At 42.4% G+C, this 26,936-nt stretch overlaps 1 protein-coding gene across 4 annotated transcripts in view; it reads left to right on the top strand.

Annotated features, from left to right (window-relative positions):
* The window catches only part of hspbap1 (hspb associated protein 1), a 328,857-nt gene that overhangs the window by 118,687 nt on the left and 183,234 nt on the right, over nt 1–26,936 (top strand). The window contains exon 2 of one of the 4 annotated variants that reach the window (XM_059967685.1): nt 11,573–11,661. The exons of the other annotated variants lie outside the window; for them this stretch is intronic. Within the exon in view, the coding sequence (XP_059823668.1) occupies nt 11,573–11,661 (89 nt within the window). The remainder of the gene's footprint in view (nt 1–11,572; nt 11,662–26,936) is intronic. 4 annotated transcript variants of the gene reach the window in all.

The following is a 26,936-nucleotide window of genomic DNA, read 5'->3' as shown; positions in this document are numbered from 1 at the left end:
ATAAGGATGCTTAGACATACAGTTTTTGCGGGTCATGTATTTGCATTAAAAATACTTTCCAGCATAACTGTTGCTCCGATTACATTGAGTAAATGTCTCTAAGGTCACAGAAAGATAATTTAATAAAAAATCAGTTTGCTATCAAATTATGTTTGTCAAATTTAGATTAAAATTGGTGCTGTGTTCCATATCAGGACAATAAATTGTATGTGCAAACAATATTGTCATTTTTCTTTTTCACTGAATAGAGCTTTACAATACAGGGGAAATGTAGACAAGTATCAGAAAGTTTAAGTGGATCTTAACCACATTTCCTGAGAATTCAGGAAATTTACTGACATTTTTGTTTCCCTCCTCCCAAAGACATTGGGATGGAAGGAGATTGAGGTGGTAGAAGAGTTAAAGCTTTGTGTTCTGGTCTATTCTGTTCTTCTCTGTTGAATTTATGTGTGGTATAATATTACAGTATAGAAAATAGCTGTTCGGACCCTAGTGGCTGTTCTGACCCTTTCCAAGAACTGTTCAGTCTGTCACAGTCACTTTACCTTGTTCACAGGCCCACTAAGCCCCACAGTGCTTCCTGATATTCTGTAACAATCGGGATAGACTTTTAAGTATGTTAGATTTGTGGAGCCTTTAGGTGGTCATAACATTGTTGGTCTCAAAAGTGTTTGGGGAGAATATATAAGTAAAAACCATTAAATTGAATTTCAAAAATGCAAAATTTGTGCAGATGTGACAAAGACTTAGGAAGGTAAACTGGAAAGAACTGTTTGACATGGAGTCAGTTGAGGAACAATGGGGTCAATTTCAAGAGGTAATACATGCTGTGCAGGAAATGTTCACCCCTGAGGTCGGGAGAAGCAATAAAAGCAATAGATCAACTATAACCATATAACAATTACAGCACGGAAACAGGCCATCTCGGCCCTTCTAGTCCATGCCGAACGCTTACTCTCACTAGTCCACTACTCACTACTTGCACTCAGCCCATAACCCTCCATTCCTTTCCTGTCCTATACCTATCCAATTTTTTTTTAAATGACAAACTACATAGATAAGTAAAGATATACATAAAATTACTGAAGAAAAGATGGCTATATAAGGAATACAAAATAATAGTAATGTTAACCATAGGACATAATGAAAGTAAGAGAGCTATAGTCAAGAGGGAAATTCGGACTGCCAAAAGGCAGGTTGAGAAGGAGATTGCTGATAATGCTAAGATTGACCCTAAGAGATCTTTTCAATTCTTTAGTAGTGAAAAACCTTGGGATAGACTGGCGTTCTATCTGGGGGGTGGGGGTGGGGGGTAGTCTCATACTCTCAGTCGCTTCATGCCATGGAAACTGGCATTAGTACCGTCCTGATGAGCCAAAAAGGCTCGGGACAGACTTTAACTTAGTAGTAAAAGAAAAGTCAAGGAGGAAGTTAAGTATATAGTGGGGTGTTAAATTATGTAGAGAAGGACATAGCAAATACTCTGAAGTCATATTTTACTGAAGTATTCACCTGCAAAAGTGTTAACTATGCCAATAAGTCTAGAGAAAATAAGGTTACTTTAAGTGACTTAGAGACCTTAGAAAGTAAAGTCCTGCGTCAGCTGAAAAGGCTGTAAGTTAAGAAATCTCCAGGGCCAGACAACATGTGTTCAAGTGTACTTAAAGATATCTGTGATTATATATACAAACCCCTAACATGTATTTTTCGAAAGTCATTGAAGACTGGTGAAATCCCTAAGGACTGGAAATATTTAAGAAGGGTGACCACACTGACCCTGGTAACTTTGGACCAGTAAGCTTAATGTGTATTGCAGGTAAGATAATGGAAACAATAATAAATAATGAAATGGAAAAGCAGCTGATAAGAACAGGCATGTTAGCAAAAAGCCAGCGTGGATTCAGAAAGGGAAAACCATGTTTTACTGAAACACTGGAGTTCTATGAAGAGGCAACTAAAATTTATGCTAGCAATAGAGTGATTGATATCATTTACTTGGACTTTCAGAAGACTTTTGACAAAGTACCTCACATGAGGTTACTAATCAAATTACAGGAGGTAGGGATTCAGGGTACAGTGTGTGAACAGGTGCAGAATTGCCTCAAAAATAGAAAACAATGACTTTGTTATCTTGAGTTAGAAAGTGCACTGTATGAGAAGGATTTGGGCGGCCTGGAAGACCCTGGTAGACTCATCTCTATCAACATCTAGACAATGCACTGAAGTGATTAGGAAGGCTATTAGAATGTTGAGCTATATATTGAATTGAATTGACTTTATTACTTAATCCTTCACATACATGAGGAGTAAAAATCTTTGCGTTACATCTCTGTCTAAATGTGCATTGTGCAATTTAAAGAAATTTGATATAAATAGTATGTACAACAGGACAAGTCTAGAGATGTTCTCCTTAAGCTGTATAATGCGCTTGTGAGGTCACACCTTGAGTGCTGTGACAGTTTTGGTCTTCATGTTGTGTGAGGGATGTGAAGGCACTGGAGAGAGTCCAGAGAAGTGTGACTAGACTCATTCCAGGTCTGCAGGGTATCAGTTAGGAAGAAAGATTAGAAGATTTTAATTTTTTTTTAGTCTAAATAGACGTAGAATGAGAGGAGGCATGATCGGAGTGTCCAAAACCATTAGGGGTATAAGTAATTAATGGATCCCAATGCTACTTCATAATTAATCCATCATCAAAGATTCAGGGCCATAGGTGGAGGCTGGTTAAAGGGAGATTTCAGACTAACATCAGGAAGCATTTCTTTTCACAGTGAGTTATGGACACATGGATTAAACTATGTAGTTGTGTCTTTGAGAATAGTTCCTTAGAGACTTTCAAAAATAAACTCGGTAGTTATTTCAACACACTATGTGAATAGGAATTTCGTAATTTTTTTGGGCTAAATGGTCTGTTCTTGTCAAAAACTTTCAAACATTCTGAGCTTTATTCTTCAAGAAATATTCTTTTCCCTTTTGTAATTAAGTAAATTTATTATCAAAGTATGTATATGTCATCATATACTTCCTTGAGTTTCATTTTCTTGGAGGCATTCACAGTAGTACAGACAAATAGAATAGATTCAATGGGAAGTTAGTCACAAAAATTTAGTCAATGTGCAAAAGAAGGACACACTGTGTAAATAAACAAATGAATGAATAAATTTATAAATAATAGACCATGAGTTGCAGAATTTTTGGAAGTGAGTCCTTAGGTTGAGAAATCTGTTTAGAGTTGAAGTGACTGAAGTTATCCACCCTGGTTCAGGAGCGTGGTGGTTGAACTGTTCCTGAACCTAATGGTAGGGAACCTAAGCCCTTCCCGATGGCAGCAGCAAGCAGAGAGTATGGCCTGGATGGTGGGGGTCCTTGATAATAGATGCTGGTTTCTTGTGGTAGCGCTCCTTGCAGATGTGCTCAGTGGTGGGAAGAGCTTTGCCTGTGATGGGCTGGGCTATATCCACTATCTTTTGAACTATGGCTACTTCCAATGTCATTTTAAAATACTCCAGATTCTGGTAACTTATAAAACATAGAACAGTACAGCATAGGAACAGGCTCTTTGGCGCACAGTGTTGTGCCGAACCATTTAGATTAGAATTCAAATAACCAACTAAGCTATTCTCCTCTGCCTCACAATGTCCAATCTTCACATTCATGTGTCTATTTAACTGTCTTTTAAAAGTCTGTAATGTGACTGCCTCTACCACCATCCCAGGCAGTGCTTTCCAGGATCTCACCACTCGGTGTAAAAAAAACACTTGCCCCTCACATCTCCCTTGAAATTACTTCCTCTCACCTAAAATGCATTCCCTCTGACATGCATTTAAGACATTTCAACTGTGAAAATTATACTGTCTACTCTTATCTATGCCTCTCATAATCTTAGAAGTTTCTATCAGATCTCCCCCAGCCCCCCTCTTGTGATAGCACATGCTCTTTAATCCAGGCAACATCCTGGTAAACCTCTTCTGCATCCTCTCCAAAGCTTTGACATTCTCCCATTAATGGGGCAACCAGAACAGTATGTAGTACTCTAGATGCAGCACATAATATTTTAAACTGAGTGCATTTAAAATAATCCCTCCAGTTCTCTCTGATTAGTTTGTGAAGTATCTTGAATCTGTGGCCCCCTGCGCTGCCAGGCCCTGGAAGCAGTGACATTTGAAGTGTCTTGCTGATAATTTGTGCAGGAATTTGAGTTCAGAGTGTCATGTGGTTGGTGCAAGGAATGAGTTAAAAATTGTTGGGATATTTGAAAACATTCAAAACCTGGTACAAGCTAACTATTAGTGAGAAGTGACCAAGAGATGATCTAATGTTGCTGGCAATCCTTGTGTTAATGATCATTCCTAAATGACATCAGAATGATTGCACCGAGCAAACTGGTATATGTAATTTCCCTTAAGACCAGATTGTAAATAACTAAGCAAAATGCCAACTTTATATTTAAGCTTGATGCAGGTGAAAAAGAAGGTGCAGAACAGTACTGGAGACATTTAAATTATTATTTTTTGAAATTGGCAGGGGAAAACAGACAGTGAAGGCAGCAGAAATTAGGTCAAGATGTGATATTTGTGCCTTTGGAGACTGGGTGGAGTAATGATTAGTTCAATCTCTTCCATGTGTTTAGGCTGAAATCCAAGCAGGCTGATTTAATAAACATACCCGTTCTCCATCCAGCTGTGAGGGTCTGGAGGAATTGAGTACCTCAGTGGAACGATAGTGGAGCTAATAAATGAATAAGAAAATAGATGATCAGTCACATTAGGTGGCTTCTGAAAAGGATGTGTGTGTTTGTAGTGGTTTGCGTGGCCTTGGTATGTCCCAGAGTCCAGTTACTTAGGTATGTTAGTGTGGCTATTGGAAACACAATTTACATCAACAAGGTCTCATAAATAGCAGGGTAATAATGAGCAGACTTTCTTTGTGTGTATTCATTTTTATTTTTTATTTTTTTAATTTAGTGATACAGCACTGTAACAGGCCCTTCCAGCCCATTAAGCCCATGCCACCCAAGTATACCCAGGTGATCAATTAACCTACTAACCCAAGCATTTTTGGGATGTGGGAGGTCACAGGGAGAATGTACAAACCCCTTGTACACAGTGCAGGGAATTAAATCTGGTCACTGGCATTGTATAATGCTACACTGCCATACTGCCCTAAACTCTATTTACTTGAAGAATGTCCTATCTAGTTTCCTCTTAAGCTGCAAAGAGCATCCTCAGATACTTCAGATCCACCTCAGAGTAGATGGGTACTCAGTTTACAGTCTTGCGCAGAAGGATCCTCCAAGCCTTCTGGAGGTCAGAAGAATGAAGATCACATCGGTATATTGTCTTACATTCCCAGAAATGAGAGATCCGATGAATGTAATCTCAAAACAGGTGATTATGACATCAGGGTGACTGCAGTCATTATTCTGACCCATTCCCAGCCAGGGACTTCCTTTTGATAAGGAGCTCAATTTGGTCTCTTGCTATTCAACCTATTATAGATAAAATCATAAAACATTACCACACTTTTGGCCTTTGTTGTCCTTGCTGACTGTGAATAATTTATAGAGCTTTATAAACTTATGAGGGGCATAGATATAGATCTAATATATTCTATAAATATGTTAATAAATTTCTATTCACTTTATATGTTCTACTAGAATTTGACTTTCCGAAGTGCTGTACCTCATACTTGTCTGGATTAATTTCCATCTGCCACATCTCCACCCAACGTTCCAACTGATCTATGTCCTGCTGTATGTATACATACACTTTACATAAACACTCTATCTTCACTGTATGGAGGGGCTACTGCACAGGATTGAAAGAAGCTGCAGAAGGATGTAAATCTAGTCAGCTCCATCTTGGGCTCTAGTCTACAAAGTATCCAGGACATCTTTAGGGAGCAGTGTCTCAGAAAGGCAGTGTCCATTATTAAAGGGCTCCAGCACCCAGGGCATGCCCTTTTCTCACTGTTACCATCAGGTAGGAGATGCAGAAGCCTGAAGGCACACACTCAGCGATTCAGGAACAGTTTCTTCTCCTCTGCCATCCGATTTCTGAATGGACTTTGAAGCTTTAGACACTAACTCACTTTTTTAATATACAGTATTTCTGTTTTTGCACATTTTTATGAATCTATTTAATATACATAATTGATTTATTTGTTTATTTATTATTATGTTTTATTTTATTTTTTTTTCTCTCTCTCTGCTAAACTATGTATTACATTGAACTGCTGCTGCTAAGTTAACAAATTTCACGTCACATGCCGGTGATAATAAACCTGATTCTGATTCTGCATGTACGTCATTTCATGTAATCTAATGTCTAATCATGTCTTTATACTTTTTGGTGGAACACAGCAGGCCAAGCAGCATCTATAGGGAGAAGGGTCTAGACGACCCTTGAAGGGTCTTGACTAACCTTGACGTTAGTCCTGACAAAGAGTCTCGGGCCAAAACGTCAACAGCGCTTCTCCCTATAGATGCTGCCTGGCCTGCTATGTTCCACCAGCATTTTGTGTGTGTTGCTTGAATTTCCAGTATCTGCAGATTTCCTCATGTTTGCCTTTATATTTTTTTCTGTTCTTTTATTGTGTTCTTTATGTTTATTTTGTTTTTAATGCTCATTGGATTCGGAATAACAATTATTTTACGCCATCGTCACACGCCTGCGCAGTCTCGCCTTTCTTAACTCTGATGAGAAGAAGAAAAAATCGAAATGGCTCACGCCACACTCCCATTCTGATCGACTTCCTTCTCCTGAGTAGTCAAGGCATCAAAGGTTATGGTGAGAAGGTGGGGGAAAAGGACTAAAGGGGAGATTGGATTAGCTCATGATGAAATAGCAGAGCAGTCTCGATGGGCTGAATGGCCGACTTTTGCTCCTTTGTCATGGTCTATTCTCCTTTACATTTGACAGCTTGAATACAGTATACATAATGTAGAAAGTAGTACAGCACAGTACAGCCCCCTCAACCCACGATGTTGTGCCGAACTTTTAACCTACTCTAATATCAATCTAATGCTTCCCTCCTACATAGCCCTCTGTTTTTCTTTCATCCAGGGTGCCTATCCCAGCTTCTCTTAAATGTCCTTAATACCTCTAACATCCCCATCTATACTTTCCTCCAATCACCTTAAAATTATGCCCTGTTGTGTCAGCCATTTTTGCCCTGGATGTGTGCAAAAGGCCAGTTTGTTTAACATCTGTAGTTGGGAAAATGGTTGAAGCTATCATCAAAGAAGAAATAGCGAGGCATCTGGAAAGAAATGGATCCATCAGGCAGACACAGCGTGGATTCAGCAAAGGTGGCCCTATTTGATAAATTTACTGGAGTTCTTTGAGAATATGACAAGTGCAGTGGATGGAAGGGAACAGATGGATGTTATTTACTTGGATTTCCAGAAGGCTTTCAATAAAGTGCTGCATAAAAGACTTATCCATAAGAAAAGGATGCATAGAGTTGGGGGTGATGTATTAGCATGGATATATAATTGGAAAACAGGGAGTTGGGATACATGGGTGTTTCTCTGGTTGGCAATCAGTGGTGAGTGGTGTGCTGCAGGGGTCGGTGCTGGGCTTGCAACTGTTCATGAAATACATGAACGATCTGGAAGAGGAAACTGAGTAGTGTATCTTAAGTTTGCTGATGACACTAAGTTGAGTGGAAAAGCAAATTGTGTAGAGGATACAGAGACTGCAGAAAGAAATAGATACACTAAGTGATGGGCAAAGGTCTGGCAGATGGAATACAATGTTGGTAAATGCGAGGTCATCCACTTTGGAAGGAAGAATGGAAGATTAGATTATTATTTAAATGGTAAGAAAAGTTGCAGCATGCTGCTGTGCAGAGGGTCTTGGGGGTGCTTGTGCATGGATCATAAAAGATTGGTTTGCAAGTGCAACAGGCTATCAAGAAGGCAAATGGGATGTTGGCCTTTATTGCTAGAAGGATTGAATTTAAGAGTAGGGAGGTTATGCTGCTAATGCACGGGGTACTGGCGGGGCCATACTTAAAGTACTGCATGCAGTTCTGGTCTCCTTACTTTTCCCAGATGGTAGTAGCTGGAACAGTTTGTGGTTGGGGTGACTCAGGTCCCCAATGATCCTTTGAGCCCTTTTTACACATCTGTCTCTGTAAATGTCCTGAATAGTGGGAAATTCACATTTACAGATGTGCTGGGCTGTCCGCACCACTCTCTGCAGAGTCCTGTGATTGAGGGAAGTACAGTTCCCATACCAGGCAGTGATGCAGCCAGTCAGGATGCTCTCAATTGTGCCCCTGTAGAAAGTTCTTAGAATTTGGGGGCCCATACCAAACTTCTTCAACCATCTGGGGTGAAAGAGGCACTGTTGAGCCTTTTTCACCATGCAGCCAGTATGTACAGACCATGTGAGATCCTTGATGATGTTTATGCCAAGGAACTTATAGCTGTTCACCCTCTCAACCCCAGATCCATTGATGTCAATAAGGGTTAGCCTTTCTCCATTCCTCCTGTAGTCCACAAACAGCTCCTTTGTCTTGTGACATTGAGGGAGAGGTTGTTTTCTTGACACCACTGTATCAGAGTGATGACTTCCTGTCTGTAGGGTGCCTTGTTATTATTTGAGATTAAGCTATTCAGTGTAGTGCCCAACCCCAAACTTACCTTTCCATCTGTCCACTTCAACAAATACCCATTCCTTTCCTTCGTCCTGTTACTTCATATAAAAACCGTGAAAGAATAACAGCCATTATTGTTATACCATAATGCAGAATAGTTGCCCACCATCCTAATGCCCCAAATGGCCACCAACCAGAGTAATAGTTGTGATACTGATTACCTACGTCGTTAATCTCTTCAATAACTACTCGCAAGAGATTTGCTAAGTTAGTTATATTTTCTGATTCATCAGGTATGTAGGTACAGCATTCTTGCCTATCAAGGCCCTTATTCTGTTAGAATAAAATCCAAAACCATTTGCTTAGTGTAGGCCGTCATTACACTTAGTGTTGGCTGTCTATTGTTGTGCTTCATTCATCTGTTGATGACACATTGATACTTTTTGTCAAGGATAGATATAGTAGGCCAACATGCTTTCATCCAAATTATGTATACCCATTTGCTTAACTCCTAGTGGTACATCAAGCGGCAAGTACAATTGCCACCCCATTATGATTTTGTGGCAGGGCAATCCAGTAGCCCTGATTGCAGTGCCCTATGGTCATAAAGACCAAAGCTAATACCTGTTTCCATCTTAATCCAGTTTCCTCACACATTTAACCAAGCCTATTTTGAATAGTTCCATTCATCCTTTCTACTAAGCCTGCCAACTACAATAGAAATGTTGGGGTCAATCTGTAAGGCCATACATACATAAGGTCATAGAGAAGTATAGCACAGAAATAATCCCTTTGGTCCATCTAGTCCATGCCAAATCCACTTAAACTATCTACTCTTACAACCTGCACTGAGACCATAGTCCTCCATATTCCTACTGTCTGCATACCTATCCAAATTTCTCTTAAGTGTTGAAATCAATCTAGCATGCACCACTTGTCCTGGCAGTTCATACCACACTCTAATGACCCTCTGAGTGAAGAATTCCCCTCATGTTCTCCTTAAGCTTCTCACCTTTTATCCGTAACCCATGACCTCTGGTTGTGGCCCCACCCAGTCTCAGTGGGATAGGCCTGTTTGCATTTACCCTATTTATACCCCTCCTAATTTTGTATACTTCTATCGTCTCCTCTCATTCTACATTCTAAAGAATATGGTCCTAACCTGGTCTATCTTTCCGTATAACTGAGATCTTCTAGACTGGCAACATCCTTGTAAATTTCCTCTGCACTCTTACAACCTTGTTTACATCTTTCCTGTAGGTAGGTGACCAAGACTTCACACACTACTCCAAATTATGCCTCACCAATGACTTATACAGCTTCAACATAACATCCCATCTCCTGTATTCAAAATTTTGATTTATGGCCAATATGCCAAAAAGCTTTTTTATGACCCTATCTACCTGTAACGCCACTTTCAATGTATTATGTATCTGTATTCCTAGATCCCTTTTTCTACCACATTCCGCAGTGCCCTACAGTTCACTGTGTAAGACCGGCCCTGGTTGGTCCTTCTGAAATGCAAAGCCTTGCACTTAGTCTGCATTAAGTTCCATCAACCATTTTTCAGCCCACTTTTCCAGCTGATGCAGATCCCTCTGCAAGCCATGATAGCCTTAAGCATTGTCCACTACGCCCCCAATCTTGGTGTCAAGGGCAAATAAGCTAATCCAGTTCACCACATTATCATCCAGGCCAGATGACAAACAACAAAGGACCCAGCACCAATCCCTGTGGTACACCACTGGTCACAGGCCTCCAGTCAGTGAGGTAACCCTCTACAACCATTTTCTGGCTTCCCTCACAAAGCAAATGTCTAATCCAATTTACTACCTCATCTGAATGCCAAGTGACTGAACCTTCTTGACCAACCTCCCATGTGGGACCTTGTCAAACATCTTACTATAGTCCATGTAGAAAACATCCACTGCTTTGCCTTCATCCATTATCCTGGTAATTTCCTCATAAAACTCTATAAGATTGGTTAGACATGACCTACCACGCACAAAGCCATGCTGACTATTCTTAATCATCCATGTTTATCCAAATTCTTATATAACCAGTCCCTTGGAATACCTTGCAATAACTTTCCCACAACTGATGTCAGACTCACCAGCCTATCATTTCCTGATTTCTGTTTAGAGCCTTTTTTTAAACACTTCTTTATTACCTTTCTAGTAAAGTGGGTGCCATTGTCGCTAGAAGTTTCCAAGGGGTCATGAACCTCAGGATGATTTCCTTCAGTAAACATTTAGCTACTGTAACTGCATCATTCGTTGTACAAGAAAATACTTCAACCCAGAGTAAAAATACATCACTAATGACAAATACATATTTATATCCTTCACACGGAGGTAATTCTCTAAAATACGTTTGTAAATGCACAAATGGTCCAATGGAGAATGGTTCATGAGATCCTTTCACTTTCACTAGTTTCCCTGAATTTGTAAAATGCATTTCATACATTGTTCACAAACTTGATTTCAGCTTGCGACAAACCAGGGGCAAATACTATGTTTGATTTAGATGGTCTGTTAATCCCCTCTTGCCCACATATGTGAACTTGTGAACACAGCAGGCAATCCATGATAACAATTCTGCAGAGGCATCAGGCTTGGTGACACCAAAGGCCACTACATTGGTCACAGCCCTGTTGAGTCCAATATCTCTGCTCCTTTAGTTGATAGGTCTTCATGTCATCCAAAGTTGGAGACACCATCAGAACTATATTATTCTGGGAGGCTGTGTCCTCAGAGATGGTGAGAAAAGGCTATAGAGCAGCCTTCTTGTAGCACGATCTGCAGTATCATTGCCAAGAGAAATATCATCAGTATAACCTGTATGTGCCAAACGTTTGATGATAGTTACCTGCTTAGGCTCCTGGTGGAGAGCCAGTAGTAAGTTCTTAATGTGCATAGAGTTCTTAATTGGGGAACTAGATGAGATTAAAAATCTTCTGAATTTTCAGATTTGTACATAGTCATATGCTACCCTCGAGACGTAGTGGAATCAGTATATATATTGACCGTCCGATTCTTGGCCTCGACACACACTCTGGTAAGAGTCACAAGTTCTGTTTGTTGGGTGGAAGAGGATGGAGAGAGAGCAGCAGCCTTAATAATGCAGGTAGGACTGGTGACCGCATATCCTACACAGGGCTTACCAGAATCATCATGTATAGCACAACCATTCACAAAGAAAATCAGATCACATTAGTAGTAGGCACCTCAGTCAAATCAATACAGGGTTTACTCACTTCTCTAATGACTGTTTCACAACAGTGCAGATATCCCATCGTTCTCAGTAGGTAAAAGAGTGGTTGGACCAGACTATTCAACCGTTGGGATTTCCCAGTAGCTCACCCTCATACTTGGTCTGTCTGACTGGTCAACTGCATGGACATCTGTAAAATGGTTTATGGTTATAGACTGGGCCTGTTGTATAGCTTAATAGGTGGCTGCCATCACAGGCAGACAGCCTGGCCATCCTATGGCAATCCGATACAGCTAAATGCTAAAATGTGACAGGACTTTCCCTGGGTCAGGGCCACCTGCATAACCTCTCTATGGCAGTGATCCCCAACCACCATACCAGTACCAGGCCACAAAGCATGTGTTACCGGGCTGCGAGGAAACAATATGATTTGGCGATATGAAACAATATGAGTCAGCTGCACCTTTCCTCATTCCCTGTCACGCCCACTGTTAAACTTGACTGCACACGCGGTCATTACCCACGTGAGGTTATCAGTCACCTAAACTGGTTGGCCGTTGTTACTGCCCTGGAGCACAGACAGATGCTAAGCCTGTTTAGCACACTGAATGTTCGTGGAGAACCTAGTGCTAAAATATTCGCAGACAATCTAATTCGGGTTCAGGGATTCATAAGTAGCAGAGCAGCTACCTTGCTGCGATCTACTGAAAGTCATCCCTTGAGCCAAACTTTTGTCGGCAGATAGATCCTACCTACCTACAAGGGCACGTGCCCTATCACACTCCTTACTCGGTCACTCGCTCTCTCCAGACTGCGAGTGCCACGGCCCCAGCACGGGGACCTCCAGCCCTTACCTTGTCCTCTCACTGGTGTGTTGTAATGATTTTATATGTTCATACGAGGAAAATATGTGCTGTGTGTTTAATATACAAATGTTACTTAAAATGTTATGACGCTATTGACTTATAAGTGAGTTAAATAATTAACACTATATTCATGCGAGGAAAATATGCGCTATGTGTTTAATATTAAAGTTGTTAGATAAACCCTTTTAGAAACGAAATTGAGTATATTAGCCACTTAGAAGTGACTTATACTTGACTTATCACCTATATTCCGGTCGCGATTAACACGCCCTGCCCCCTGTAGGCCGGTCCGCAAGTATATTGTCAATATTAAATCGGTCCGTGGTGCGAAAAAGGTTGGTAACCCCTGCTGTATGATGTATTTTTATTCTAGTCAGTTGGTCCCAGCAGAGACAGACAACGTTGCAATCTTGATGCATTCGAATACATCTTCAGCCCCAGCTCCAGTTGGTCTGGTTGTTTTGGCAGGGAGATGTCCCGGCATGGCCTGACATTGGTCGCATAATCTAAAACCCACTGACTGCAATATTCTGTCATACCCAAAAAATGTTTAATTTCACAGTTTGTTTTGAGCTGTGGTGCCTTGGTTGATGCCTCAGTCTAGTGTCTTCGGGACAAGGTCATGACTGACTGAACCCATTGCTGTTTCTGCTTGGAGACTTTATGTTCCTTTTTTGGCTTGCTCACAGGGAGTCTTGTTTAATTACCTCTTTGTCCGGGGAAGCCAATAAAAGGTCATCAACATCCTGAAGCAGGACTCCTTTAGAAACCTTTAATCAACAAAGTGCCTGGTAGAGCTTTCAGTGTTGCCATGAGGCAGCCTTGCTCTAGTGTACTGTTGTCCTTTATAAATAAAGGCAAACGAGTACTGTGAGTCAGGATGGATGGGGATAGAAAATAAGGCTGAACTTTAGAGTCACTAAGGATTGCTACCAAGACAGTAGCAGGATTCGGGACAATAGGATAGGCTTCTACCACCATGTCATTGATAGGTCTCAAATCGTGCACAAAGCTCCAAGTGTTCCTTCCCAGTTTCCTAACTAGTAGGGTAGGGATATTGCAAGGGATGGTTGTGGGTATAATAATCCCTTTTGCAGAAGGAAAAAATGATCCCTTGAATCTCCTCTTCAGTCTCCAGTGGAAGAGGGTACTGTGCCTGGTGGGGCACTGGAGCAGTTGGGTTGATGGTCACTTTATGTGGCTCAGCTGTGAGCATCTTACCCATCTCATTTATACAAGTGGAGTGCAACTAAGGTCTTATATAACTGTAACATTACCTCATGGCTCTTAAACTCAATCCCAAGGTTGATGAAGACCATCACACCATACACCTTCTTAACAACGCTGTCAATCTGTACAACAGCTTTGAGTGTCCTACGGACACAGACGCCAAGATCTCGCTGATCCTCAACACAGCCAAGAGTCTTACCATTAATACTATACCACTTCTCAGCCCAGTTCTGCATCCTATCAATGTTGCACTGTAACTTCTGACAGCCCTCCAGACTATCCACAACAACCCCAATTTCTTCTTCAATACTTAAATGCTGGCCATCTGACATCACACATTGTTCTCTTACAAGGGTCCCTTTTCTCCAATGCCATTTTCAATTGCTGAATCCTAAACCTGGCTGGTGGAAAGGGTTTGTCACTATTCCTCATCCATTTAACCCATCCCGGTAATTCTTGCACCAATCACAGAGAGAGAAACTGACCCACTCAGTAGACACCAACAAACATTGTAGTGTATAAAACAGGAATGAGGTAGAATCTGGTACTTACTACTTGCCAGGAAAAGTCATACAGAGCAAAAAGCAAACTTACTTTTTGCTGATCAGGGGAGATGTAATGGAAGGATCAGACACTGAGTCTGTTTGAGTGGAACTCAGGAATAAGAAGGGTGCAATCACACTGATGTGATTGCCCTACAGACACACCCTAGTAGCCACTGGGACATTGAGGAACAGATATGTAAACAGATTTAAGGAAATGTGTAAAAATAACGGGGTTGTTGTCATGGATAATTTCATCTTCCCTAATATAAACTGGGACCTTCTTAGTGTAAGGGGTTCACATGGAGCTGATATTTTTAAGTGTATCCAGAAAGGTTTCTTAAATCAATATGTGGATGGTCCACAAGAAGAGAGACCGTAATGGACACGATGTTGGGTAGTGAACCTATTCAGGTGACTGATCTTTCAGTGGGTGAACAGTTAGGGAACAATAACCACAACTCCTTAACTCCTTGTGGGAGAGTTTAAAATCGGAGTAGGGTAATTACGAGGGCATTAGGCAGGAGTTAAGAAGCATTAATTGGGAACACCTTTTCAGTGAGAGTAATGTGGGAGAAGTTTAGGGACCACTTGAGCAGGGTACAGGATAGGTTTGTCCCACTGAGGCAAGGAAAAAATGGTAGGAAACGGGAACCGTGGCTGACAAAACATGTGAGGCAGCTTGTCAAGAGGAAAAAGGAAGCATATGTTAGATATAAAAAGCAGGAAGTAGGAGAGGTCATGAGAAATATAGGGTAGCCAGGAAGGAGCTAAACAAAGGATTTAGGAGAGCTCAAAGAGGGCATGAGAAGGCTTTAGCATGTAGGATTAAGGAGAACCCCAAGGCATTCTATGCGTATGTGAACAATAGGAGGATGATGAGAACAAAGGTGGGTCCGCTAAAGGATAAAGAGGGCGACACGTGCCTGGAGGCAGAGAAAGTTGGGGAGGTCCTAAATGAATACTTTGCTTCAGTGTGCACAAATGAAAAGGATTTTGATCAGGATGATCAAGTAGAGCGGGCCTGTGTGCTGGACAATGTGGCGATTAAGGAAGAAGAAGTGCTGGATCTTCTTAAAAACATTAAGATTGCTAAATGCCCAGGGCCAGATATGATACACCCCAGGTTGTTGTGGGAATTGAGAGAAGAGATCGCCGGAGCATTAGCTATGATCTTTGAGTCCTCTTTGGCTACAGGGGAAGTGCCGGAGGACTGGAGAATAGCAAATATAGTTCCCTTGTTTAAAAAAGGTAATAGGGAAAAACCTGGGGACTACAGACCAGTGGGTCTTACGTCAGTGGTCTGCAAACTATTGGAAAGGATTCTTAAGGACAGGATCTACAAGCATTTGGAGAAGTGCAGTCTACTCATGGATAGTAAACGTGGCTTTGTGAAGGGAAGATCGTGCCTCATGAGCCTGATTGAGCTTTTTGAAGAGGTAACAAAAGAAATTGATGAGGGTGGGGCGGAGGATGTGGTCTACATGGACTTTAGCTAAGCATTTGACCAGGTCCCTCATGAGAGACTCATCTAGAAAGTCATGAGGCATGGGATAAGTGGAACCTTAGCTGTTTGGATAAAAAATTGGCTTAAAGGAAGAAAGCAGAGGGTAGTTGTGGAAGAAAAATATTCTGCCTGGAGGTTGGAGACTAGAAGAGTGCCGCAGGGATCTGTCCTGGGACTCCTGCTATTTGTAATTTTTATAAATGACCTGGATGTAGAGGCAGAAGGATGGGTGAGTAAGTTTGTGGATGACACGAAGATTGGAGGAGTTGTGGATGGAGCTGTAGGTGGTCGAAGGTTACAAGAGGATATAGACAGGCTGCAAAGTTGGGCAGAAAAATGGCAGATGGAGTTCAATCCGGACAAGTGTGAGGTGATGCATTTTGGAAGGACAAACCAGAAGACTGAGTACAGGATTAATGGTCAGTTACTTAAGAGTGTGGATGAACAAAAGGACCTTGGGGTTCAAATCCATATATCCCTCAAGGTCGCTGCACAGGTTGATAGGGTAGTTAAGAAGGCCTATGGGATGCTAGGCTTCATTAACAGGGGAATTGAGTTCAAGAGTAGAGAGGTCATATTGCAACTCTACAAATCTCTGCTGAGACCGCACTTAGAGTATTGTGTTCAGTTCTGGTCATCTCATTATAGGAAGGTTGTAGAAGCTATGGAGAGGGTGCAGAGGATATTTACCAGGATGTTGCCTGGTTTGGAGAACAAGTCATATGAAGCAAAGTTAACAGAGCTGGGACTTTTCTCTTGGGAGCGTAGAAGAATGAGAGGGGACTTGATAGAGGTTTACAAGATTATGAGAGGAAAAGATAGGGTAGATAGTCAATACCTGTTTCCCAGGGCACCACTAGCAAACACAAGAGGGCATATGTACAAAATTAAGGGAGGGAAGTTTAGGGGAGACATCAGGGGTAAGTTTTTTACACAAAGAGTTGTGAGTGCCTGGAATGACTTGCCAGGGATGGTGTTGGAGGCTAAACCATTAGGAGTATTTAAGAACCTCATGGACAGGCATATGGATGAAAGAAAAATGGAGGGTTATGGGGTAGTGTGGGTTTAGAACATTTTTTAAGGATTATATGGGTCGGCACAACATGGAGGGCTGAAGGGCCTGTACTGTGCTGTAGTGTTCTATGGTTCTCTGGCAAATCCACATCAGATGTGCGGAGGGTGCTTAAAATCAATTACACAGAGCACAGGAAAGGTCTGTTCCTGTTAGAAAGAAGGATGGGAATGGAAAGATAAGAGAACCTTGGATGACAAGAGAGGTAATGAATTTAATCAAGAAGAAAAAGGGAAAGTATGTAAAGCTGAGGAAATTGGGATCAAATGAATCACATGAGGAGTGTAAAGGAGCCAGAAAAGAACTAAAGAAGGGATTTAAGAAAGCCAGCAGGGGCCATGAAAATTCTTTGGCTAGTAGGATCAAGGTGAATCCCAAGGCATTCTATACAGACGTAAAGATTATGGGGACAACTAGGAAGAGGGTGGGAACACTCAAGGATGCAGAGAATGTGACTGAGGTGCTTAATGAGTACTTTGCTTCAGTGTTTACCAAGGAAAAGGATATAGAGGACCAAGAAATCGTTGCTGAGTGTATAAATATGTTAAGGCATTTAAAGTAAAGGAGAAGGAAGTGTTGGATCTCCAGCAGGGCATTTGATAAGGTACCCCATGCAAGGCTTATTGAGAAAGTAAAGAGGCATGGGATCCAAGGGGACATTGCTTTGTGGATCCAGAACTGGCTTGCCCACAGAAGGCAAAGTGTGAATGTAGATGGGTCATATTCTGCATGGAGGTCAGTCACTAATGGGGTGCCTCAGGGATCTGTTCTGGGATCCTCACTCTTCGTAATTTTTATAAATGACCAGGATGAAGGAAGTGGAGGGATGGGTTAGTAAGTTTGTTGATGACACAAAGTGTGGATAGTGTGCAGGGCTGTCAGAGGTTACAGCAGGACGTTGATAGGATGCAAAACTGGGCTGAGAAATGGCAGATGGAGTTCAACCCAGGTAAGTGTCAAGTGATTCATTTTGGTAGAATATAGTATTAATAGTAAGACTCTTGGCAATGTGGAGGATCAGAGGGATCTTGGGGTCTGTAGGACACTCAAAGCAGCTGTGCAGGTTGACTCTGTGGTTAAGGAGGTGTATGGTGCATTGATCTTCATCAATCGTGGAATTGAATTTCAGAGCTGAGAGGTAATGTTGCAGCAAAATAGGACTCTGGTCAGACCCCACTAGGAGTACTGTGCTCAGTTCTGGTCATCTCACTACAGGAAGGTTGTGGAAGCAGAGGAGATTTTCAAGGATGTTGCCTGGATTGGGGAGCATGCCTTATGAGAATAGGTTGAGTGAACTGGGCCTTTTCTCCTTGGAGCGAAGGAGGATAAGAGGTGACCTGATAGAAGTGTATAAGATGATGAGAGGTATTGATCGTTTGGATAGTCAGAAGCTTTTTCCAAGGGCTGAAATGGTTGCCGCAAGAGGACACAGGTTTAAGGTGCTGGGGAGTAGATACAGAGGACATGTCAGGGGTAAGATTTTTGCTCGGAGTAGTGATTGCGTGGAATGGGCTGCCGGCAATGGTGGTGTAGGCGGATACAATAAGGTCTTTTAAGAGACTTTTGGATCGGTACATGGAGCTTAGAAAAATAGAGGGCTATAGGTAAGTCTAGTAATTTCTAAGGTAGGGACATGTTTGGCACAACTTTGTGGGCTGAAGGGCCATTATTGTGCTGTAGGTTTTCTATGTTTCTGCGTTTCTATGTAATGAATATTAAAGTGGTTAAGCTCCCAGGGCCTGATGGGATTTATCCCAGGTTATTGATGGAGGCAAAAGACGTGATTGCTGAGTCTTTGACCAGGTTCTTGGTACCCTCCCTTGCCACAGGCGAGGTCTTGGAGGACTTGTGTGTGGCTAATGCTGTACCTCTATTTAAGAAGGGAATAAGAGAAAATCCTGAGAAGTATAGACTGGTGAGTCTCACATCAGTTGTAGAGAAATTGCTGAAGAAAATTATTAGGGAAATCATTTGGAAACTCATAGCCCAACTAGGAAGAGCCAGCATGACTTTGTGCATGGCAGCTTTACCAATTTGATTGAGATTTTTGACAAGTAATGAGAAAGATTGATGTGGGTCGGCAGTGGATGTTGTCTATATGGATTTCTGTACAGTGGTTCCAAAATGAAACCAGAAGATGTAGATGCATGGGATCCATGGTGAATTGGCTGTTTGGATTCAGAACTGGCTGGAGCATAGGAGACAGAGGGTAGTGGTTGAAGGGATGGATTTGAACTAGAGGTCTGTAATTAGTGGATTTCTGCAAGGGTATGTCCTGGGGCCTCTGCCGTTTGTGATGTATATAAATGACCTAGATGAAAATGTAGGTGGGTGAGTTAGTAAATTTGCAGATGATACCAAGATTGGTGAAGTTGTGGGTAGAATAGAAGTCTGATAAAGAATATAGCACAAAATAGATCAGTTGCAGATGTGGGCTGAGAAATGGCAGATGGAGTTTAATCTAGATAAATGAGAGGTGCGGCAAATGCAAGGAAACATTGCACTGTGAAGGGCAAGGTCCTTAACAGTGTAGCTAAGCAGAGAGATCTTGGGGTCCAAGTTCATAGCTCTTTGAAAGTGACTGCACAGGTTAATTAGTGGTTAGGAACAGTTATGGAATGCTTGCTTTTGTTAGTCACAACAATGAGTTCAAAAGTCAGGAGGTTAAGATACAACTTTATAAACTCTGGTTAGGCCACATCTGGAGTATTACATACAATTCTGGTTGCCCGACTGTAGGATGGATGTTGAGGCTTTAGAGGGCATGAATCAACTTGGGTTGTTTTCTCTGGAGTGTTGGAGGCTAAGGGAAGATCTGATAGAATAGACAAGAACATGAGAGGCATAAGTGGAGTGGACAGAGAGTATCTGTTTCCCAGGGTTGAAATGTCTAGCACCAGTGGCTGCATTGAAGGTGAGAGGGGTTTTTTTACTCAGAGAGTCACGGATGCCTGGAATGACCTGCCTGGTGTGATTGAGGCAAATACTTTAGAGGCTTCTCAGAGACGTTTGGGTAGGCACATGGATGTGAGGAAGATGGAGGTATATGGGCATGGTGTAGGTAGGAGGGATAATGTCTGGGTGTTTTTGATTTGGTAGTTTGGCACAACATTGTGGATCAAATGGCCTGTTCCAGTTCTTCACTGTTCTATGTTCTTTGGTCACCCCTCTCTATGTTCCCCAGAACGTGAGCGAGGGAATTTATTGAATGCCTTCGAGATTGCTTTTTAGAGCAGTTTGTGCTTGAGTACTTGGGGATGTTACGTACCCCGTAACTGGGTCAGTTACCAGCAAAGATAGAGAGGTCTGTTGAAGTCTGATGGTACTATTTTTAACAGTATTTATTGATAAAGATACACAAAAATAATATCAATGCAAATATACAGATAATATGCGTCGTCAATACTAAATCTAAAAGCGCGGGTATAATAATAATCAATAAGAAATAGCTCTATCGTTGTCTAGGGGATAATGTATTGCCTGATGGAAATATAAAAGTCACTTTAGTTCATTCAGGCGGCAGCCTTTGGTTGGAGAAAGACAGATTTTTAGAACTTGCCAACTTTTCCTTTTTATGATGTCGATCCTTCGAAATTTCATTGGTGGTGATCTCTTCTTTAGCTAAGCCGTCTTCTGTGGTAAGGCCCCAATCCCGGCAACAGGAAAGGACACACATGGGCCCTCCACCGGCTGTCGCTATTAAACGCTGTCACGGGATTTCTAGCGGTTCTCCTGGTGCGTCTGAAGGGGTTGTTCCCCAGACCTTCTTTTATCCTTACTCACAGGGTCTCAGATGTCAATAAGGTTGGGAGGATGCCATCCCCCAACCAGCCCACGTTGCTCATTCCTTGAGGGCTTCGATGAATAGCACAGTGCTCAATACACAATTCCGTCTCCAAGAGACAATGGCCGTTTCCTGTGGCTTTGTATCGCTGAGGGGCCAGGACATTCCAAACCCCTTGTGGATTCTGCGTGTCTTTCTCTCATTTCCTGGGTCTCCTGGCCTGAATTAATAGCGATCTTGCTATTCTCAAAAAGGAGGGGGCTACTTTGGCCCCTCCGAGTTGGGCCACAGGCGTAACAGGGAAAGGCTGTCTTAGATTGGACATTGGGTAATAACCCATATCTTATTAGGGAACTTTATGTAAAGGAACCCTTAGGAGGCAGTGATCATAATATGATTGAATTCATACTGCAGTTTGAGAGGGAGAAGCATAAGTCACACAATGCAGTGGAATAAAGGGAATTACAGAGGCATGAGAGAGGAGTTTGCCCAGGTGGATTGAAGGATGATAGTGATGTAGATGACAGCAGCGCAGAGGTGGCTGAAGTTTCTGGGAATAGCTCATAAGGCACAGGATAGGTATGTACCACAGAAGAAGTTCTCAAGTGGCAGGAGTAAGCAACCATGGCTGACAAGAGAAGTTAGGGACTGCATAAAAGCCAAGGAAAGGGCATATTCGGTAGCAAGAGTGAGTGGGAAGTTAGATGACTGGGAAGCTTTTAAAATCCAACAAGAGGCAACTAAAAAATCTCAGAAGGGAAAAGATGAAAAATGAGGGCAAACTAGTCAATAATATAAAGCAGGATACTAAAAGTTTTGTTCAGTGATATAAACAGTAAAAGGGAAGTGAGAGTTGATATTGGACCACTGGAAAATGATGCTGGTGAAGTAGTAATGGGGGACAAAGAAATGGCAAATGAACTTAACTGTCAGGGAGTAGGAGTGAGTGCCATTGCTATTACAAAGGAAAAAGTGCTTGGTAATCTCAAATGTCATAAAGTGGATAAGTTACCAGGAGCAGATGGATGAGAAAGGTTGCTGGAGAGTTAATGGATGCATTGGTCATGATCTTTCAAGAATCACTTCATTCTGGCATGGTTCAGGAGGACTGGAAAATTGCAAATGTCACTCCACTCTTTTAGAAGGGAGGAAGAAAAAAGGAAGGAAATTATAGGCCAGTTAGCCTAACCTCAGTGGTTGGAAAAGTGTTGGAGTCTATTATTAAGGATGTTGTTTCATGGTACTTGGAAACTAATGATAAAATAAGTCAAAATCAGCATGCTTTCTCCGAAGAGAAATCTTACCTGAAAAATCTGTTAGAGTTCATTTAGGAAGTAACAAGTAGGGTAGAGAAAGGAGAGGCAGTGGATGTCATTTAGTTGGATTTTCAAAAGGTGCCACACATGAGGCTGCTTAACAAAATAAAATCCTATGTCATTCCAGTAAAGATGCTGGCATGGATAGAGGAATGGCTGACAGGCAGGATGCAGAGAGTGGAATAAAAGAGGCCATTTTCTAGTTGGCTGCCGGGTGTCAGTATTGGGATTGCTACTTTTCACATTGTTTGTCAATTATTTAGATAGCGGAATTGATGGAATTGTGGCAAAGTTTTCAAATGATACGAAGATTAGGCAGAGGGGAAGTGCTGTGCTGAGGAAGCACTGCATTTATAGCAGGACTTAAACAAATTGGAAAAATTGGCAAAATAGTGGCAGGTGGAATACAATGTTGGGAAACTAATGATAATGCATCTTGGTAAAAGGAACAAAAGTGCGGACTGTTATCTAAGTGTGCAGAAAGCTCAAACATCAGAAATGCAGAGGGACTTAGGAGTCCATGTGCAAGACTCCTAGAAGGTTAACTTACAGGTTGAGTCTATGGTAAAGAAGGCAAATGCAATGTTGGCATTTATTTCAGGGGGAATAGAATACAAAAACAAGGAGATAATGCCGAGTCTTAATAAGACACTAGTCAGGCCGCACTTGGAGTATTGTCAACAGTTTTGGGCCCTGTATCTCAGAAAAGATGTATTGTCACATTGGAGAGAGTCCAGAGGAGGATCACGAGGATGATTCCAGGAAGGAAGGAGTTAACATATGAGGAGCATTTGGCAGCTCTGGGCCTGTACTCACTGGAATTTAGAAGAATGTTGGGGGGGGGGGGGGATCTCATTGAAACCTACCAAATATTGAAAGGACTGGATAAGGTGGATGTGGAGAGGATGTTTCCTATGGTGGGGTTATCCAGAACTACAGGGCACAGCCTCAAAATTGAAGAGCGACCTTTCAGAACAGATGCAAGGAGTAACTTTTTTAGCCAGAGAGTAGTGTATCTGTGGAATGCTCGGCTACAGACTGCAGTGGAGGCCAAGTCTGTGGATATATTTAAGGTGGAATTTAATAGTTTCCTGATTGGTCAAGGAATCAAAGGATATGATGAGAAGGCAGGTGTATGAGGTTGAGTGAGATCCGGGTTCGGCCATGATAGAATGGCAAAGCAGACTTGATGAACTGAATGGCCTAATTCTGCTCCTATGTCTTATGGTCTTATGGAGCAAGAGGTCACCAGAATCCCCCTTGGTTCCTACTTGGCTAAAGAGAAAGTGAAAGAAAAACAAAAACAATTTTACAACAAGACTGTGAAAAGCCTACCAGTCCTGAAGCCGGGAGATCTAGTGCAAATACGAGATTACTATTCTGACACATGTTCCAAGCAAGGATATGTGCAAGGGGAAGTAGCTCCACATTTTTCCCAGATCCAGACAGAGAGAGAGACACCTCTGAGAAGGAATCCTGTGGAGTTATGGCCACAAGCTCTAACCCATAGCCGTGACACATCACCTGTCAGTTCACCAAAGAGGTCAGGAAATGTAAAAACTGAACGGATTGATCAGAGTTCTCAGAAAGACGCTAATATTAATGCAGCAAATGAAAGCAACACATCTGTGGAAACAAATAGCAGACCAAAAAAGGATCACCAAGCCATCCCAAAGACTGATTGAAAGGTAATGAGTTAATAAAGGGCTGTGTTTCATCATTGTAATTAAAATTAATGTAGATACCTTTGGTTGAAAAGGTTTATTATTCCCTGCAGGTTTATGAGCACATAGTAAGTACTGTGTTTGTTTTTCTTTAAAGGGGAAAGATGTGTTTTATGTGTGTACAGAATAAAGAACTTCAGTTCTCAGTGTGCAATGTGGGCAGTTCACCCCAGAAGCTACGGTGGTAACCTTGTCCCATATGCTCAGTGTTAATCTGAGTATTAATCTGCGTTGGGTCTCACCAATATATAAAAGGACACACCGGGAGCACCGGACGCAGTATACCACATCAGCTGACTCACAGGTGAAGTGTCGCCTCACCTGGAAGTACTGTCTGGGGCCCTGAATGGTGGTGAGGGAGGAAGTGTAAGGGCAGGTGTAACGTAAGTAAAAATGTGCCAACGTTTACCCACGCCAGGTCCCATTCCCGCAAGGAACCAAAGTCTGCGTGTAACTCCATGTCAGAGTCTTCAAAAAAACCCTGAAAGGCAAAAATAAAGATATTAAAGGTAGAAATGGAGCTGTTTCCGAAGATGCAAGCAAAGGAGTTGCCGTTAGGTGCCATCATTCCTCCTAAGCTTGGCCTCCTTTTACCATTTTGTTAATACAAGTACATTTGCACACTTCCCAGCAACAGCCCTCACATGCAATTGCTCCAAACTGATTTATGGTTTCAGGAGAGCCAGAAGTAGTCAGGGATTAAGTCAAGTTACTGGCACAGTAATTGGGAAGGCTTCCTGCAACAGTAGCTGCCAGAAGCAGGCTCCTGGCAATCTATGCTTCAGAAACTGAATGATATATTTTTAAGTACAGGGGGACCACATACCCTTGAGTTTTCAGACAGGACGGCAAAGCAAGTTAGTACACTGTGGATAGTAGTAAGATAGATACAGGTCTAACTGTAAAGTTGTACAAGAGAACAGAGCACTACAGCACAGAAACAGGCCCTTCAGCCCATCTAGTCCATGGAGAACTGTTACTTTGCCTAGTTATTTTGCGTCGAGTGGGCAGCGGAGTCCATGGAAGCAGAGTCCTGGGCTTTGGCTAAGTGGGCTTCGGCGTAAGGGGACTTCGGTAAGCCTGTGTGATTGCTCGCTGAGGGGAAGAAGGTAAGGTCGCTAGGTGCTTTTTAGACTTATTCTATCAATCCAGTTCAGGTATGGGGGAGACAGTCAGAGCAGTGGTGTGCTCCGTATGCAGTATGTGGGAAGTCAGGGTCAACACAGTTGTCCCTGATGACCACACCTGCAAAAGGTGCGTCCAGCTGCAGCTCCTATCAGCCCGAGTTAGGGAGTTGGAGCGGGAGCTGGATGAACTATGGATCATTCGGGAGGCAGAGGCAGAGATAGATAGGAGTTATCAAGAGGTAGTCACATCAAAAATCCAAGAAGTAGGCAGATGGGTGACGGTCCAGAGAGGCAGGGGGAGCAGGCAGAGAGAGCAGAGCACCCCTGCGGCCATTCCCATTAACAATAAGTATACCATACTGGATACTGTTGATGGGGATGACCTACCAGGAATAAGTTGTAGTGGTCCTGTCTCTGGCACAGAGGTTGAACCCTCAACTAGGAAGGGGAGGAGGGAAGAGAAGAGAGCAATAGTTTTAGGGGATTCTATAGCCAGGGGGGCAGATAGGAGATTTTGTAGGGCAGATCGGGAGTCTCGGATGGTATGTTGCCTCCCTGGTGCCAGGGTCCGGGACATCTCAGATCGGGTGCAGGCTATTCTTGAGAACGAGGGCATGAACCCAGATGTAGTGGTCCATGTAGAGACCAACGATATAGGTAAGGTGAGTGAGGGGGTCTTGCTTAGAGAGTTCAGGGAGTTAGGAGTGAAGCTGAAAGGCAGGACCTCCAGGGTGACAATCTCGGGATTGCTACCTGTGCCACGTGCGAGTGAGGCGAAGAATAGAGTGATTATGCACATTAATACGAGGCTGAGAGCATGGTGCAGGAAGGAAGGGTTCAGGTTTTTGGATAATTGGTCTTTGTTCCAGGGACGTTGGGATCTGTTTCGAAGGGACGGTCTACATCTGAACTGGAGGTGTACTAACATTCTTGCAGGAATGTTTGCCAGTGCTGCTCGGGGGGGTTTAAACTAGATGTGCAGGGGGCAGGGATCCAGAATACGAGAGAAGATGATATGATGAAGGATAAGGGACAGGTGGGGAATACACGTTTCCCAAATATTAATTGTGTAAAGGAGAAAGGTGAGACAGAACATGTGTTGGAAAAGTTACATGTACAGAAGGAGCATGGGGTTAAATGTGTAGAAGGTTTGGGTGATCTTGAGAAGGTCATCAAAATTCAAGGTGCAATTAGCCCGATGGAAGTTCAAGGAGCTGGGTTAGGTACAATAGACAGTGTTTTAAGCAAAGAGAGGAGGAATGGGCTAAGAATTCTATACTTGAATGCGTGTAGTGTCAGAAATAAGACAGATGAGCTTGAAGCTCAGATGAAAATGGGGAACTACGATATTGTTGGGATAACGGAGACATGGCTGCAAGGGGATCAGGCCTGGGAATTGAGTGTACCAGGGTATACGTGCTATCGTAGAGACAGAAATATGGGAAGAGGGGGTGGGGTGGCCCTGTTGGTGAGGAATGAGATTCAGTCCTTAGCAAGAGGTGACTTGGGAACAGGGGAAGTAGAGTCTGTGTGGATTGAGCTGAGGAACAGTAAGGGTAAAAAGACCCTAATGGGTGTTGTGTACAGGCCCCCAAACAGTAGCATGGATATTGGGTACAAGTTGATTAGGGAGTTAACATTGGCATGTGCTAAAGATAATGCAGTCGTTATGGGAGATTTCAACATGCAGGTGAACTGGGAGAATCAGGTAGGTGCTGGACCCCAGGATAGGGAGTTTGTGGAGTGTCTAAGGGATGTATTTTTGGAACAGCTTGTGCTTGAGCCAACCAGGAACGAGGCTATTTTGGACTTGGTGATGTGTAATGAACAGGAATTGATAAGTGATCTTGAAGTAAAGGAGCCATTAGGAGGTAGTGATCATAACATGATAAGTTTTTATCTACAATTTGAGAGGGATAAGGGCAGATCAGAGGTGTCAGTGTTGCAATTA

This window comes from Hypanus sabinus, chromosome 4, assembly GCF_030144855.1.
Source record: "Hypanus sabinus isolate sHypSab1 chromosome 4, sHypSab1.hap1, whole genome shotgun sequence".
Classification (NCBI taxonomy): Eukaryota; Metazoa; Chordata; class Chondrichthyes; order Myliobatiformes; family Dasyatidae; genus Hypanus; species Hypanus sabinus.
This window is presented reverse-complemented; position numbering and strand designations above follow the sequence as displayed.